The sequence below is a fragment of the Rhinopithecus bieti genome, unplaced genomic scaffold (genome assembly GCF_001698545.2).
Source record: "Rhinopithecus bieti isolate Rb0 unplaced genomic scaffold, ASM169854v2 scaffold_15146, whole genome shotgun sequence".
NCBI lineage: Eukaryota > Metazoa > Chordata > Mammalia > Primates > Cercopithecidae > Rhinopithecus > Rhinopithecus bieti.
The window spans coordinates 1,330,639-1,347,775 of NW_016808195.1; the positions used below are offsets into that span (position 1 = coordinate 1,330,639).

General features: G+C 40.9%; 1 protein-coding gene across 2 annotated transcripts in view; it reads right to left on the reverse strand.

Moving 5' to 3' along the window:
- Positions 1-1,294: 1,294 nt before the first annotated feature.
- ATP10B (ATPase phospholipid transporting 10B (putative)) overlaps positions 1,295-17,137 on the reverse strand; it is a 282,819-nt gene continuing 266,976 nt past the window's right edge. For both annotated transcript variants that reach the window (XM_017885730.1, XM_017885731.1), the window contains 2 exons: positions 7,984-8,171; positions 1,295-4,080 (listed from right to left, as the gene is read on the reverse strand). In XM_017885730.1, the coding sequence (XP_017741219.1) occupies positions 3,633-4,080; positions 7,984-8,171 (636 nt within the window). In that variant the 3' untranslated portion in view covers positions 1,295-3,632. The remainder of the gene's footprint in view (positions 4,081-7,983; positions 8,172-17,137) is intronic.

Here is a 17,137-nt window from a genome sequence, read left to right on the forward strand (position 1 = left end):
TAGAATGTGGTGGGCAGTGATGATTTATGAGTTTGAGCTTAGGTCTCAAAGGCTTTGCAGTTTCTGTTCTCACTCCAAGTATTGCTGCTATGTGACAAGGCCAGGCAGGCTTCCTTGAGGATGAGACATCACATGGAGAGAGATCCCAGCCATACCAGCCAAGGTCCCAGACAGAAGCAAGTTCAGCTGATGCTGTGTGGAGCACAGGTGAGATGTCCTGGAGGAGTCCAGTCCAAGTTGCCTACACACAGCATGATGGCCACAGAAATGATTGCTGCATTAATTTACCAAGTTGTGGGATGGTTTGTTATGCAGCAGAAGCTAACTGAAATAGGGGAGAGTAACTACCCTTACCTTATAAAGCTGCTGTGAGGTTTCCATGATGATGTGTGCTTAGACCATCACCTAGCACACAGCAAGCAAATACAGTCGTTACTACTAACAGATCCTGTAGCACCTCCTCTGTCTTATTGGCTTCTAGCCACACCATCCTCCTTCCTTTTCCTTAAATACAACAGCCTCTTCTTTGGGGCTTTTGTACTTAATTCTCTGAAAGGGCCCTTCTTTGCTGTCTTGTTCTCATGATTGAGGTCTCAGCTGAAATGTCTCCTTCTTGGAGAAGCCTTCTCTGACTATCCTGGGAACCCTTCCTCTCCCTTCATCTCCATTCTTGCTTCCTCTCATAGTATGTAATATCACATTGACTGACTTCCTTAATATTATCTGTCTTGCTTTCTAGATTAGGAATTTTAAGGGCAGGAACTGGGCCTGTTTTTCTTCCCTGTTTTATCCTTGCTGCCTATCACAGTGCTATGTCCAACAGGCACTTAGTTGATACTGATTGAATAAAAAGAGGCACCCAAATCAGTCTCGATTTGAGGTTGGTGCTGGACCAAATCAGTCTTGATTTGAGGTTGGTGCTGGGCTTCCAAGAAGAGAGGAGTAGCCAGGTTAGAGTTCTAGACTATACGTGCTGCTTCTAATTCTTACAGCCCTTTTGATTTGTCATATTTTCATGTTGGGTCCAATAGCCGAATATGTTCCTGATACTCTATACTTTCAGTGGGGGTTGGTGGCATTGGATTCTCGACAAATATGTGGCTTCTCAAAGACAGATTGAGCTCCTCACAGCACCTTGCACATTGTCAGGCATCTAGTAGGGGCTTAACAGAAATTTATTGGACAGATACATGAATGAATGAATGAATGAATGAATGCAGAAGAGGATGGGGGGGATGAGAAAGTCTTCAGAAGTAGTGATAATGATATAAAAGAATAATAATATGAACTTATGTTGGCAGGCAACTATGGAAAACCACGTTTAATTTTAATAAAGGATGACATATTTCCAATCAGTAAAATATCATAAAAGTATAAAAATGTACTAAGTACAATCATTAGCATTATGTTATAGGGGAATAGTTGTTATAACTTTTCCCTGTAAGATGGCACTTTGGATGGTCACAGTTGGCTTGATTTACAGAGGGGCAAGAGTAGGTGACCAGTTGTACCAGTTGCTCCAGTTTCCTAGGATTTGAGGCTCTAAAAATGAGAAAGTCCCAGGCAAACTGGGATGGTTGGTCATACAAGAAAAACAGCAGCATCAAAATGTTGGCTATAGTTTGGAACTTAGGAAAAGAATCAGACATTATTTTTTTCAACTTCTCAATCGCTTTTCCCCTTAGCTCTGAAATAAAAATCCCTTTGTTATTACTGAGGGTGTTACAGCTTTCAGAGGCTTTTTACCACTGGGTTTCATGTAATTTTGACTTAATACCTATGTCAAGCCTGGGAAGAAAGGCAATTCTAACCAACTTGCAGGTGTGGCATCCTGCTTCGAGCTGCCTGCATCCTAGAGAGAATGGAGGCAGAGCAAGGATTCAAACTCAGATCTTCTGAGGCCACTGTTCTGTTCTTTCTGGCTTTTAGTAGTAGTCAGAAATTGTTTGGGGAAAACATTGGGGTGCCTGAGATCCAAGTTTTGACTCAGTCCCCTCACTGGAAACAATTCACATCATCACCACTTTGCCTGGTATGTGACCTGTCCCTTCGTGGGCAATCCTCATGCAGGATTCCTCCAAATACCCACCATCTGGCTAGTGCTGACATCATTATGTGGCAGAGGCAGTGAAACAGTATACTGGCTCCAGGACAGTGCTGCAAATGGCCCTTCCGGTCCAGGTTTGTCAAGAAGATGGTCAGAAGGCCAGCTCCCTGTGCCATTTGCCAACTCGATTCAATGTTTTCTGGCATCTTTGCTGAGGAGGTTCTTGAGTGATAGGTCAACTTATGGCTGATGGCATGACTCATAGGCTCAAAGACTCGCCACACTTATTGCATCTATTTCTGTCCTTTTTGCCTACTATATAGGTACTAGCTTAAGGTGGCTCAGCACCCTTTCTGGCTTATTTTACAAGACTAGGGTTAGGCTATTCTTTCCCACAGCAGACCTGGCTTCTCTTGACAGCCTATTAAAATTCTACTGTTCATTCTTTTAACACTGTTTTGAGCTCTTTTATATATTTGACATTTATAACCTCTAGGGATAGGAAGTCTATATAATACTTCTTTTCCCTATGAAGTGACACTTCCTCTGACTCCTCTAACTGAAGCAGGCCAGTGTCTTCCAGAGGGTGGTATTCTGGAATAAGCTGAGTGGGGTTTCATATGAGCTCTACCCTTGAAAATGTCATTGTTTAAGCTCAGGGTTGCTTTATCATATGGGCCTATTCTGGGTGCAGATGTGCTTATATCTCCTGATTTACAGGTTTTTTTTTCTTTTGTTCTAAGAGCTGAATGAGGATGGGTAATTTTATTTAAAAATAAACACAATAAACAGCTTTTAAAAAAGAGTGCCACCTATGTCCTCTTGTCAGATTCCCCAGATGGTGGGACATATGGCCTGTCAGTCAAAACAGGGGTCTCTGGTGCACCTGTTCCCTTTTGCATGTCTATTCTTCATGCCTCTTACACTAGCTGTGACCCTACAACCCTCAGAAGAGTCTGTGACACTGAGTTCAAATCCACTTTTCTTTCTGGCTTTTAGTAGTAGCTTTTTAGACGTGGCTTTTCTTTGGCTTACAGACAAAAGGCAGAACCAACTCGCTGTGCACGGAAGGGATGTTAATCCCAACTAGGCCGTCACCACAATACACTCGAGATGAAGCCTTTGTGTGCACAAGTCTCTTACGAAACTTTAACTCTAGGCACTGAGGGGTAAAGAAGCCCAGAAACTTCCATATCCTGAGATATTGCCTGGGTTGATACACTTCTTGGAATCTTGGAAACTTATGGCCCAGTTGCATTGGGTTGTAGGCTACACTTATCTAGAGGGTCAGAGGAATAGCTTTGGGCTAAACCAATTTGAGAACTCAGTGCAACAAAAACAACCTCCTTCTCCAAACTGCAAAATGTGCTGCCTGGCAGCAGCAGAAAACTAAAGGCCGACTGGGTTTCCAGTCTTCGTGTCAAACCCCTTGGGGCCAGCGCTTCCTCCATGGAAGTCAAGGTTGTTGGAGAAAAAAAGAATAAGACTGGCACGTTGTTTCCTCTATGAAGAGGAAGGGGTCAAGGGTTACGTGGGCCAGTGATTGAGTGGCCTCTGTTGAGTTTGTATGGACTTCTGCAGCTCCTCATATGGTCAGTGAACTCTGGGATCGGCGATGGCTGCCCCTCTTTGAGCACCGGGACATATCAGTCTGTCCTCTTGAGTTGGCCATTGTCCTATTAGGCCCCAGCAGGTGCTCCCCGGATGAGAGTTGAGCCGAGGAGTCCCCTGAGCATGAGTCATCCCTCATGCGCTCTGTGCCGCATCTCTGTCCGTGGAGCACTGACTCTTTGATGTGCTTCCTCTTGGGAGGGTTAGAGCTCTTTGAGGTGCTGGTACTGAAGTCCTGTCCTGCGATAGATGACACTGGGTGGTGAGTGGGTCGAGCCACTTCGGAGACAGGGGCAGCCCCCTGTCTGCTTCTCCAACTCTGGATTTCCAGGTTTCTTTTGTCTGGGGGCAGTTTGTCAATTTTCTGAGCTTTTGAGATTAGAGACTTCCCATAGGTTCCTTGTAGGGACAGGAAAAAGTATCTGGTGGGAAATAACAGAATAAAGATATTTCTGATTTCTATTACTTCAAAAACTTCAGCATTAAAAGATGGTCTTTAGAATCCAGCTCCCTGCTCAGGGCAAGATCCTCTTTACTGCACTCCTAGCTATTAAATCCATGCCTGAGCACCTCTAGTCTTGGGTAGCTCAACAACAAAAATAACAACAAAACATAACAGTTAACATTTATTATACACCAGGACTATTCTAAGTGCTTTATGCATTATTAACTCATTTTATTTTCCCAACAATCCCATGCGGTTATTACTTTCGTTTGCCTCTGAGTACAGATAAGGAAACTGAGGGACTGAGAGATTTAATGATTTGTCCACAGCCACACAGTGGTTGAGCTATGGTCAGAACCACACACTCTGAATCCAAAGACTTGTCTCTTATTTGCCATGCACAAAGCAGTCCATTCTATTTCTGGGCTACTCCAATTTAGGCAAATTTAATTGCTGTGTCATGTTAAGCCTTTGTAAAACCTGATGATTTTAAAATAGTTTTAGAATCCACATTCTTTTCTTGAATCTGTGGGCCTTGCTGACTTGACAGTGTCATCCTATTACCAAAATTTGCCAGATAAAGAAATAGGGGCCCCAAGAGGTAAGGTGAGATTCCCAAAGTCTCCTGAGATGTTAACAGATCTCCTTGTTGACTGACTCAAGGTTTTTATACCCCTGCCAAGCTCCATACAGTCTGTAGTAGACTCTGGAATTGGAAGTCTTTTTTTGTTTTTGAGATGGAGTCTCACTTTGTCACCCAGGCTGGAGTGCAGTGGCGCGATCTCGGCTCACTGCAAGCTCCGCCTCCTGGGTTCACGCCATTCTCCGGCCTCAGCCTCCTGAGTAGCTGGGACTACAGGCATCCACCACCATGCCCGGCTAATTTTTTTTGCATTTTTAATAGAGACGGGGTTTCATTGTGTCAGCCAGGATGGTCTCGATCTCCTGACCTTGTGATCCGCTTGCCTCGGCCTCCCAAAGTGCTGGGATTACAGGCGTGAGCCACCGTGCCCAGCCTGGAATTGGAAGTCTTTATCTGTGTTTAGAATCTTCTCTCTGTTCGAAGTGTAGGCAAGGAAAGGGGTAAGAATGTGAATAAAACTATGTGGTGTATGGAGAAAATATACACAAGCCGTGGCAGTGGGCAACTCACATCCACTTTCCAGATGTCCGTTGCCTTATCTAAAAAGTAATCTATCTGGCCTGGAGGACATCTAAGGTCATTCCCAAAGTTAGTCTTTAAAAATTTTTTGTCTGAAGTCTTATAAGCAGGAACGCTCCTATTCTTCCACTATGTCTAAAAGCTGCAGGGTGACCCTCCCACCACTGCCCAGCCAACCCCTGCCAGTGGGCAAGAGATTTCTGAAAATTACAGTAGATCTCAAGGAACCAGATAAATTGTTTTCATTCTCTCACATCTCACCCAGTAAGGTAGTAGGGCCATGTATGTGTCCCAGGAAATATTTGACTTTTTGCTTCAAAACTGGAATTTCCGTAGTGTAAACCTTTTTCTCGAGCCACTGCCTTCGTCCTCTATTGGTTTATTCCACAAATGCTTTTCAAGTTCCCACAATGGGCCAGGCCCCCAAGGGATTAAGCCATGAACAGGAAAGACAAGGTCTTTGCTGTCATGTAACATGTGAATATAGTTATAAATGGAGAAGGTAATGAGAGTGTCAAACACTTGATCACTAAAATTAAGTGTTTCTTCCTCAAGGAAGGAAGTGCTGACAGTTCCACCTGCTATGTATTTCTCAAACCCATACCCTATCAGCCCTTAAATGTTTCTTCCTTGAGGAAATGCCCCCTCCGTTTATAACTATATTCACATGTTACATGACAGCAAAAACCTTGTCTTTTGTGTTCATGGCTTAATCCTTTGGGGGCCTGGCCCATTGTGGGGATTTGAAAAGTATTTGCTGAAAAAATGAATGGAGGAGGGAGGTGGTGGCTTGGAAAGGTTTACATAGAGTAACCTTTTAAAGCTGAAAACTGCAGGATGCATAGGAGGTAGCCATGCCAAGGGGATGAGAATCAAAACCTAGGCATGATGGCTGAAGCTTGCGGAGTGGTGATAAGAGTAGGGGAATATAACCCAGGAGGGGTTGGCACAAGCAGAGCAGGGAGGAATTGTGGGCCAGGTTTATGGTTTTTGTGCTTTACTGTAGAGGTCTTGGGAAGCCCTTGGAGGGTTATAAATAGGTAACATCACACTTTGAGCCAACGATAATGGACAAGAGTAAGATCTAATAGGAGACTACTGAAATAATTTGGGGTGAAAGGGTAATAGTCTATTGGTAGCAGTGGCTGTAGAAATGGAAATAGATGAGTTTGAGAAATAAATAGTGGATAGAACTGTCAGTATTTGGTGAAAGGCTAGACATGGGCGTGGGTTAGCAGGTGATGTCAAGAATAATTCCTCGGGGTCTGCCTTTGTCCTAAGTGGGTAGCATTTGCTGAAAGAAACTCTGGAGAGATACCCAGATTTCTGGGGTGGTGCTGGTGATAGAGGGTGGAATCATGAATTCAATTAGAAATGTCTCCCAGTTTCCTCAGACTTAATATGCCCAGTGGAGGTGATGAATAGGTAGCTAGAAAGATGTGTCTGGAATTCATAAGAGAGGTCTGGGCTGGGAATTTATGATGAAGAGTCATCTGCTAAAAATAATTTTTAAATCCATGACAGTTATTGCTGTTTATGGAGAGAACATAGAGTTAGAAGACAGAGAACTTAGGGGCAAGAGAAACTAGGTTAAGCAAACCACCAAACTTATTAAAGGAAGTAAGGCCTGTTGATGGGTATCCAATTTTGGGATAAAAAGGTTTTATATAATTGTCTATTTGCTATCGCTTAAAATGATAAAATGGCTTGATTGCGATGTTCAGAGTGGTGAGATCCTAGAGATGGAAAGAGGCTAAGTCTTGCCTGTGGGCACATCATCATCAAGTTCACTGCTCTGACTAGAGAGTGTGGGCTGCAGAATAGAACACCGGCCTTTGAGTTGGGAGAACCTAGCTCCCACTATGATCGGTGGTAGGCCTGTGAACACATTCTGGTCCCTCTTGGTACTTCAGCTGTCCCATGAGCAGGGTACTAGAACCATAGCTCTGCCCAACACTTAGCTCATGGCAAAAACAAAATGAGAGACTAGATGGGAGAGCCTATGTCAAGAGTGAGCTCCAAGGAAAGGCAAGGCATTTATAGTTGCTGTTGCTATTTTTCTGGAAAAGGTACATTTACTGTAGAGGGTTTAACTTGGAAATATCTGGCATAGTCCCTGGGCATGGATAATTTGTCTAATACAGGTCTTGTATGGAAAGTGTGTGTTTAAACAAATTTGAATAATACTTAAACGTTGGCAATTTCATGCAAAATTTGAATTTCAGGGAAAACTCTGAAGCTCTGAAATGTTTGACTTGATCTTTCCTTGTGTCCATGATAGAAGCTGAGAAGCTCTTTCTTCCAGTGTCTGTACTCCATCTGGCTTGCTGAACTTGCTGGCCTGTCCCTGTAGGCATTTGAGTATGAGACTCCTGGACTAATACAAAAAAGGACCATAGAGCTTCTCAAAATAATTCCTTATCACACAAACAAATTTGCAAGGCAGGAGGGTAGGAATTGATACTCCCATTTTATAGATGTCACAACTGAGGTCCCACTGATTTGGTGTCTTCGCTACTTTGTGGCTAACCTGGGACCACAGTCCATGTAATTTGCCTCCTTGGTCGTTCATTGTTCTTTCTGTCCCAACTCTGTTTCTGAAACAGTAGCCTCAAGGATCCCAGCAGAAGCCAAACTCCTGACTCTTGGGTTTTAAAAATATCTTATTAAAGGGAGATTGGTAATTTTAGGAAAGAAACACAGCCCCAGTGCTCAAACCTTGGGAGAAGAGCAACAACTGGTGTGAGAAAGCAGACGAGGTAGAAAGTGGGGTTTGACAGCTGGCCTTCCATCACCCAATAGGGATTGGTGGGGCTGTTGCAGGTGACACAGGTGGCATTGTACAGGAGGGATACCAGAAAGTACATCAGGAAGCTGCCGAGGAGCACGACTCCGTGGAAAATGGTCTGTGGAGGGAAAGAAGCAAACACTGTTGAAGGTAAGCTGAGATTAGGAGGCAGGGTAATCAAACTACTTGGTTAACTTTGTTTCAAACTATTTTTGAAATGCAACACACACAAAATTCAACAAAGGTTGCAGCTTAATATATCATTATAAAGCAAACACCCAGATTGCTGCCATGTAGAATTGAACACATATACCCCAGAAGACCCTATTCTTCTGTCTCACCCCTGCTTTTGGTGACAATTTCTATGCTATCCATTGTAGGTTTACTGCCTATCTAGGTTTTCCTACATAGCCTGTTTTTAAATGGATAAATAGAATCATGTTTCGTATGACTTTTTGTTTTTTTTCCCTCAATATTATGTTTGTGTGACGAGCCCATTTTTTCCACGTGGCAGTAGTTTATTCATTTTCAAAGCAGTGCAGTATTCTTTTTTTTTGTTGTTGTTGTATTTTGTCCTGCCTGGTTTGTGCTTTTCTTTTCCCATTCTTGTTGTCTTTTATTTTATTTAATTTTAAAATTGATATGAGATGTACATATTTTCAGGATACATGCAATAATTTGGTATATTCATATATAATTAGGATAATCATAACATCCATGACTTTAAATATTTCTTTTCTTTATTCTAGGAGTATTCAAATTATTCTCCTCCAGCTATTTTGAAATACACAATTGGCTAATGTTAACTATAGTCATTCTATTGTTCTTTTAAACATATAGACTATTTTGTATAATTTTGTTTTCCTTCTTTCCTAGTTGGGAAGTTATATATTCCATTCCTATTCTTTTAGTGATTACTCAGTAAGTGAAAACAAGCAAACTTACTGCAGTCTAAACAAGCAAACTTACTGCAGTCTAAAGCTTACAACTAGTTTTCCATCCTCCTGAATTACACACGAGATTTAGAGCACTTTAACTCTCTTTACAACCCTCCTGGCTAATGTGCTTTTGCTGCTGTTTAAATTCTGTCATCTTTTAAAATCACTCAAGTCACCAGCATTATTGTTTGTGTGGTTAGTACTCACTAAGGTCTACTCACATGCTTGTCAGTTTTCCTGCCTTCATTCCTTGGACCCTCCACCTGAGGTATCTTTCTTTTTAAGTACATCCTGTAAAATGTCCTTTTGGGAGTCTGACAGTGATATGCTGTCTGATGCTTTATTTCACTGATATTCTTGAAATTTGTCTTTTGATGAATATGGAATTCTTGTTAGGCAGCTATTTTCTTTCAATGTGCTTAATATGCATTCCACTGTCTTCTGGCTTTCATTGTTACTATTGAAAAGTTATTAATCTCTACCTGTTCTTCCTTAGAAGGAAATCTTTATCTCTTAAAGTCTGCTTACTTTTATAACTTTTTTTGGTCTTTTTTGTTCTACAGTTTCCTATGACAGAATGAGTATGAATTTCTTTTTATTTATCTTGCTTGGATTTTGCTGAGCTTGAATCTTTGATCCCTTCAGCAAAATTCTCATCACAATCTTTTCAAAGATTGCCTGTATTTCATTCCCTCTCTCATTTCTGAGACTCTGATTAAATGTATGTCAGACCACTTAAAATATCATTCTATTTTCTTAATATAGCTTCTATAATTTTCATTACTTTCCCTGTTTTATAGTCTGAACGCTCCTTTTGACCAATTCAATAATTCTTCCCTTAGCTATATCTAATTTTCTACTTAGCCAACCATTGAAACTTACTGTAGTCTTTATTTCTAAATGTTCTATTGATTTTTCAAATCTGCTAGGTTGCTTTATATAGTTTACCAATCCCTGCAGATATTTTAAAGCATATTCTTTATTTCTTTAGACATAGTCAACATAGTTTTTCCTTTTATTTATATTTGATAATTCCAGTTTCTAAAATATTTGTTTCTGATATTTGGTTTTTCACTCATGGACTCATTCTTTTATGAGGTTCATTATTTTTGAATGTGCTTATTGTGCTCAAAGTTAGACACAACTTGAGGCTTAGAATAAAGGTAACTTTCTCTAGAAAGGAATTGTGTACGTGCCTGTGTGTGTGTGTGTGTGTGTGTGTGTGTGTGTATTGCAATCGTTGGGCACTGCTAATCTTGAGGCACTTCAAGTTGAATTCATAGGTGAGAGTTTGGCTCACACAGGTGATATGAACCTGGGCTACATATGTACCCAAGACCAGTCTGTGGTCACAATTTCCCCAGGGCAAATTGGTGCTGATTCTTTCTGCTCTTTTCAGCACAGAGGAAAAAAAAATCTCTGCAGTCCCAGCTGGGGAAGGGGTATAATTGGGTGTAGTTTTGAGTATGTCCTTACCCTGAAGTCATAGCCTTTGGGATTCTATTATTTTTTTTGAGACGGATCTGCTCTGTTGCCCAGGCTGGAATGCAGTGGCCGGATCTCAGCTCACTGCAAGCTCCACCTCCCAGGTTTATGCCATTCTCCCACCTCAGCCTCCCGAGTAGCTGGGACTACAGGTGCCCGCCACCACGCCCGGCTAGTTTTTTGTGTTTTTTTTTTTAGTAGAGACGGGGTTTCACTGTGTTAGCCAGGATGGTCTCGATCTCCTGACCTCGTGATCCGCCTGTCTCGGCCTCCCAAAGCGCTGGGATTACAAGCTTGAGCCACCACGCCCGGCCTGGGATCCTATTTTAATGTTGTCTCTTAGACTCCCAGCTTAGGAGTCTAGGTATTGATTTCTGAACCTTTTGCTCAATCAAGTCTGCCAAAACAAAAGTTCATTTCTGGGAGAGTTGCCAATACCCTTAAGAAAGGCATTGGCTCAATTTGCTTCTCTAGCATCTCCCTTTCCCCGAGGTTTGGTCCATTGCTTACTTGTCAGCTTGCTCATGCTTTTAGAGTTTTTTTTTTTTTTCCTTTTTTAAAGTTATCCAGTATTTTTTGTTGTTCTCAGTGAGGGATGTGATCTAAATAACCTAGCGCCAGTTTCTGAAGAAGAAAGCAATTAGCTAACTTTTTCAATTGCTTTAATGGGGACTGAAACTGTCAAAGCTCTTAAAATTCTTGTTATATTTCTACCCAGGGAAGAAATAGATTCTCTTCCTGCTTCAACTACTTTCAAAACGGAAGCATACTTTTCATAATGATTTTAGTAGCTGACTCCTCTCCCCAAATCACCAGTAACTACTCGGTACCTAGTCTGAAGATACATTACATGGATTAATAGTGCTAAAAGAGTACTTTTTCTCTTTTAAAGCAGATGGCTTCAGTGCTTTGAGAAAGAGGACTGAGTGTTCAATCAGAATACAGAATCTTTAGTCTCACCACTCATTTAATACAATGTTGAGGCCTGATTAAAAACCTTTCAGGGCATTAAAACTTTTGAATGGTTTAAAAAAATCTAATGATTAAGAGAGTCATAGAGAGGAGAGTTCCTTTTGGAAAATATCTTGGACTAGTTTTTTAAAAGTGTAATTAAATTGCTGTGAAATATTTTGAGCATACAGACAATAAACCTCATACACCCAACATTCAGCTTCATCAGTTTTAATCTTATATTTACTTCAGATTTTATGGAAAGATTAAGTCTTATAGATACAGTTAAAGCAAGGGTATATCTCTTGCAAATGACCTCTTTAATCTTGAACACAAATTCAGTATCAGTCTGACATGTTTCATACACATGTACATGTTTACCCACGTTTATGGATGCTTTTTTGCTTTATCATATATGCATCCTTTTTGTATGGGCTGAATGTTTATGTCCCCCTACTCCCAAGTTAATAATGTTTAAGCCCTAATCTCCAATGTGATAGCATTTGGATGTGGGGCCTTTGGAAGGTGATTAGGGAGAGCCCCCATGAATGGGATGAGTGCCCTTATAAGAAAAGACATGAGAGATTTGATCCTTCTTTCATTCAGCCATGTGAGTGATAATAAAGCTGGAAGGCAGCTGTCCAGGAAGGAAGAGGGCCGGAACCAGATGCTGAATCAGCTGCTGCACTGATCCTTGGGCTTCTAGCCTTCAGAACCATGAGAAATAAGTCTGTTGTTTAAGCCACACAGTCTATGGTATTTGTTAGGACAGCCTGAGAAGACAAAGACAATTCTGCAGCTTTTTTTCACTTGATTTTATACTTTAAAGAAGGGGTTCCCAGCTCCTGGGCCATGGACCAGTACCAGTCCATAGCCCATTAGGAACTGGGCCACACAGCAGGAGATGAGTGGCTGCGAGTAAGCATTACCGCCTGAGCTCCATCTCCTGTCAGATTAGTGGTGCCATTAGATTCTCATAGGAGCATGAGAACCGTATTGTGAACTGTGGATGTGAGGGATCTAGGTTGCATGCTCCTTATGAGACTCAAATGCCGGATCTGAGGTGGAACAGTTTCATTCCAAACCACCTCCACCCCTCAATTCTATGGAAAAATTGTCTTCTATGAAACTGGTCCCTGGTGCCAAAAAGGTTGGGGATCACCACTTTAAAGTTTTATCTATGTTGAAAGACATAGCTCTAGCACATTCATTTTAACTATTATACGGTATGAACATGCCACAACTTATTTTTCTCATCGATGAACATTTAGGCCCCCTTTTTGGCTATTAAGAACGATGTAACAGTCCTGTACATGTCTCCATATATATGTGTGCAAGAGTGTTTCTGAGGTATGTACTTAGAATTGTGCCAAAAAGTATGAGTCCTTTAAATTCCTCTAGGTGTTTTCAAATAGCCCTTCAGAATTTATGATCTACTAACAGGATAGGGAAGTTCCTTGGTTATGCTTTATCAGCTTTAACACACTCCCAAAATGACTTGTCAGTATTTTATTTAGAATTTTCTACATCTGGCTGGGTGCGGTGGCTCACGCCTGTAATCCCAGCACTTTGGGAGGTCAAGGTGGGTGGATCACTTGAGGTCAGGAGTTCAAGACAAGCCTGGGAAACACGATGAAACCTTGTCTTTACTGCAAACACAAAATATTAGCTAGGCGTGGTGCTGTGCACTTATAATCCCAGCTGCTCGGGAGGGTGAGGCAGGAGAATCACTTGAACCCAGAGGCGGAGGTTGCAGTGAGCCGAGATTGCGCCACTGCACTCCAGCCTGGGTGACACGACTGAGATTCCATCTCAAAAAAAAATTTGTTTTTTCTACATCTATGTTAATTAGTGAGATTGGTCTGTAATTTTCTTTCCTTAAACTGCCCATGCCCATTTTGATATCAGTTATTTTAGCCATGAAAAACAAATCGCTTATTGCTATGGTTTAAATGTAGGTGCCCCCTCTGAATTCATGTGTTGGAACCTAATACCCACTGTGATAGTATTTAGAGGAAGGGCCTTTTGGAAGTGATTAAGTCATGAAAGATCTTCCTTCATGAATGAATTAGCGCTCTTATAAAAGAGGATGATGGAAGCATTCTAGTGCTTTTTTTGCCCTTCCACCATATGAGGACACAGTGTTCATTTCATCTCTTTTTGCCTTGTCAGGACACAGCATTCACCTTTTATTTGTGCCCTTCCCAAAGATGCAGCAAGAGGACACCATTTGAAGCAGGGAGCAGCCCTCACTGGACTCTGAACCTGCTGGTGCTTTGATCTTGGACTTATAAGCCCCTAGAACTATGAGAAATCCATTTCTATTCTTTGTAAATTACCCAGTCTCAGGTGCTCTGTTGCAGTAGCATAAACCGACTAAGACACTTATCTCTTTCTATTTTTTTATTCCATGAAAAAATTGATATAAAATAGAGATCACCTGTTCTTTACAAGTTTGATCAAATTTTAAATCCTTTGGGTCTAATGTTTTTGGGGATAGGATTTGGCTTATTCAGGCTTGCTGAGTGATCTTGACTGCATTTTGGTAAATTTTACCAAACTTAACATTGCTAAAATTAATTTAACGTAGCTAAAATTTTTTATATTCATATTTTGTTAATTGATCCAATAATGTCCTAAAGGTGTGTGTGTTTTTTCCCCTTCAGTACAGAATCCAGTTTAGGGTCATATATTACATTCGGTTTTCATGTCTCCTTAGCCTCCTTTAATCTGGAATATTTCATAGCCTTTGGTTTTATATGGCATTGACATTTTTGAAAAATACTGGAATACTCTCACCCTACCTACCACCTTTTTCTTTAAAGAAAAATTAATGCTCATTTTGCATTTGTCTGATGTTTCCTTATGAGCATATTCAGATTATACATTCTCTACCTGGCCATGTGATCCTGGCAGGTTAGATACCCTCTTTGAGCCTCAATTTCCCTATCTGTAATTATAAAAAGTATGGGATTAAATGATGATTAAAATCCTTTCCTAGGATTCTATCTAGGATTCATTTTTTATATAACACCGACCCTCTAAATTTTTTTTCTTCTAAAAAGAAAACAATGGATTAAACAAATTAAAAAAGAAATAGCCACAGTCAATTTGAGATTCATTTATTTAACAGATAGTTATTGTTCACACATTGGCCAGGCTCTTTTGACTAGATGGTACAAAAATCCAACTATGACTGAATTGAGCTATAATAAGCCTAGAGGTAAGATTAGCTTCAGGCAAAGCTGGATGCAGGCACTCAGCAATGTCACATGAAATCTGCACCTCTCCCTTTCTTCTTCCTGCTTTCCTCTCTGTTGGCCTCATCCTCCAGTAGTCCTTTCTACATTATGGCAAGAAATTGTCAGTTGCTCTAGGCTTCCAAACAACTGGCTGAGCAACCACAGCGGAAAGATTGCTCTGGCTTTCCAACAAAAATCCTAAGGCAGGATCTCATTGACTAGGATTGGGTCATATGTACATGCCTGAACCAATCGCTGTGAATGGGGTGGGGTAGAATTGTCCGGATGGGGTTCTGGGTCATGTCTCCATTTCCAAAACCAGGAGACAGTGTCTGCTCTGGATTGTGTATCAGTCAGGGGAGCAGAGTTACTGCGAGCCTCTAGGATAAGAGATTTACTACAGGGACTAGACCTCCCATAATTGTGAGAGGAGTGAGAAAGTGAAGCCCAGAAGAGGACTTAAAGGATAAAAGTCACCACATTGAGAAACCAAGCACATCCAACTGCAGATGTGACTGCAAAAAAGTGATGGATAGGTCTATGGAAAGCAGTTGTCTTTGAGTCTACAGCCAAGAATCTGGTCATGAGCCTAAGCTCACATTTGGTAATCAGGGCCAGAAGTTAGGAAAGAGAACTGGAAGCGGCATAGTGCAGAGCATTTATGAAAACAATCACAATCCAGTTCAATAAGTATTTAATAAGAGAAATCGCAAGGCACAATGGGAGCCCCAAGGGGTTACAGAATCCAGCCTAGACACCAAGGAAGGCCTTTTGGAGGAGACAACATTTGAGATGAGGCCTGAAGGATGAAGAGAGAGCCGGAGGAAATGGGAGAGAAATTAGCAAATGCAGAGGCCTAGAAGTGAGATAGGGTATTCAAGAACTAAAAGTAGCTTGGTCTGGCTGGGGTCTAAGTATGAAGTAGAAAGCATCACGGGTGATGCCAGGGGGCCAGCAGGAGCCAGATATTACAGGCCTATAAGTGAGGAGTTTGGACTCTGTCCTAAGAGCGATAGGGAGCCGTGGTAGGATGTGAAGCAAGGGAGAGGTAAGTATCGTAGGTAGATGTTGGCACATTGGAGATGGGAGGATCTTCTGAACACATTTCCCTCCCAGGAAAAGTCCAGACACCTCAGCTGTAATGCTGATCCCTGTACCTTCAAGGGTTTGCTAGCTTTAGTTTCTTTCTCAGAAGGTAATCTGAGGAATATGGCACTGGGAATGTGATGGCATTCATTATAATATTTTCAACTGCAAGTGACAGTGTGTCTGACAGCGGCTTAAGCAAAGAAGAAATATCATCTTTTATAGCAAAACATCTGAAGGTGGGCATCTAGGGGCTCAGTGTGTCCAAGAATCCAGGCTCTTCTCATCTTTCTGCTCTGGGATCTCCAGCAGTAGTTGACTTTGTCTTTAAACTCATTGCCCAAAACAGTGGCTGCAGTGCCACACATCATTTGGTCGCAGGGCACTGACAAAAGCAGGAAGCAAAAGGTGGGATAAAAGGCTTTTACCTCATGACTCTATCTTATTAATAATAATAATAATAAAAAAAACAGATTTCCCTTGACCTCTCATTGGCTAAGAGATGGATCATGTGCCCACCCTGGACCAATCACTGCTGAAGGGAAAGGAATTACTGCTCCTACTTAAGACAGATCATTATTGATTTTCTGGGGCTGGAGAGCACCCCACCCTAGGGGCTTTCTAATCCTTATGTTAGTATATAAGTAATCATGGATTTTGCCATTAAAAGTACTAATATATTTATAGTCATTCAGCAAGAGGTGTTTAGAATTTCCATCATGATTTACTCTTTATTTCATAAGTTGTTTAGAAGTACATTTTGAAATTTCTAAGCTTGTTAGGTTTTATGTGGCTACCTGTTTATTGTTGGTTTCTAATTTAAATAACTTGTCAGAGAACATAAACTTTATGATTTTTTTTCTTTCAAATTCCTTTGATTTACAATTATCTCTCTGGCAAATTGTCTGTGTATGTTTGAAAAAAATTTGTTATCTGTTTTGAGCAAAGTTTTATATATCAGATCAAACATAATTTATTAAAAGTTTCTATACCCCTTCTATTTTTTTGTCTATTTGATCTATACCAGTTTCTTATAGAGTTGTATGAAAATCTCAAACTATGATTGTGAATTGGTCCATTTCTTATTTTTGCTGGATGAAAAAAAATCCAATCTGTAATTTTTGTTTTTAGAGGAAGAATTTAATCTACTTACATCTACTATGAGTACTGATATATTTCAATTTAGTTAAGCATCTCATTTTGCATTTTTTGTTTGTCATTTTCTTTGCTCTCAGTTTTTAAATTAAAATGCATTTTTTTCATTATCATACTTTAAGTTCTGGGCTACATGTGCAGAATGCGCAGGTTTGTTACGTAGGTATACACGTGCCATGGTGGCTTGCTGCACCCATCAACCCATCATCTACATTAGGTATTTCTCC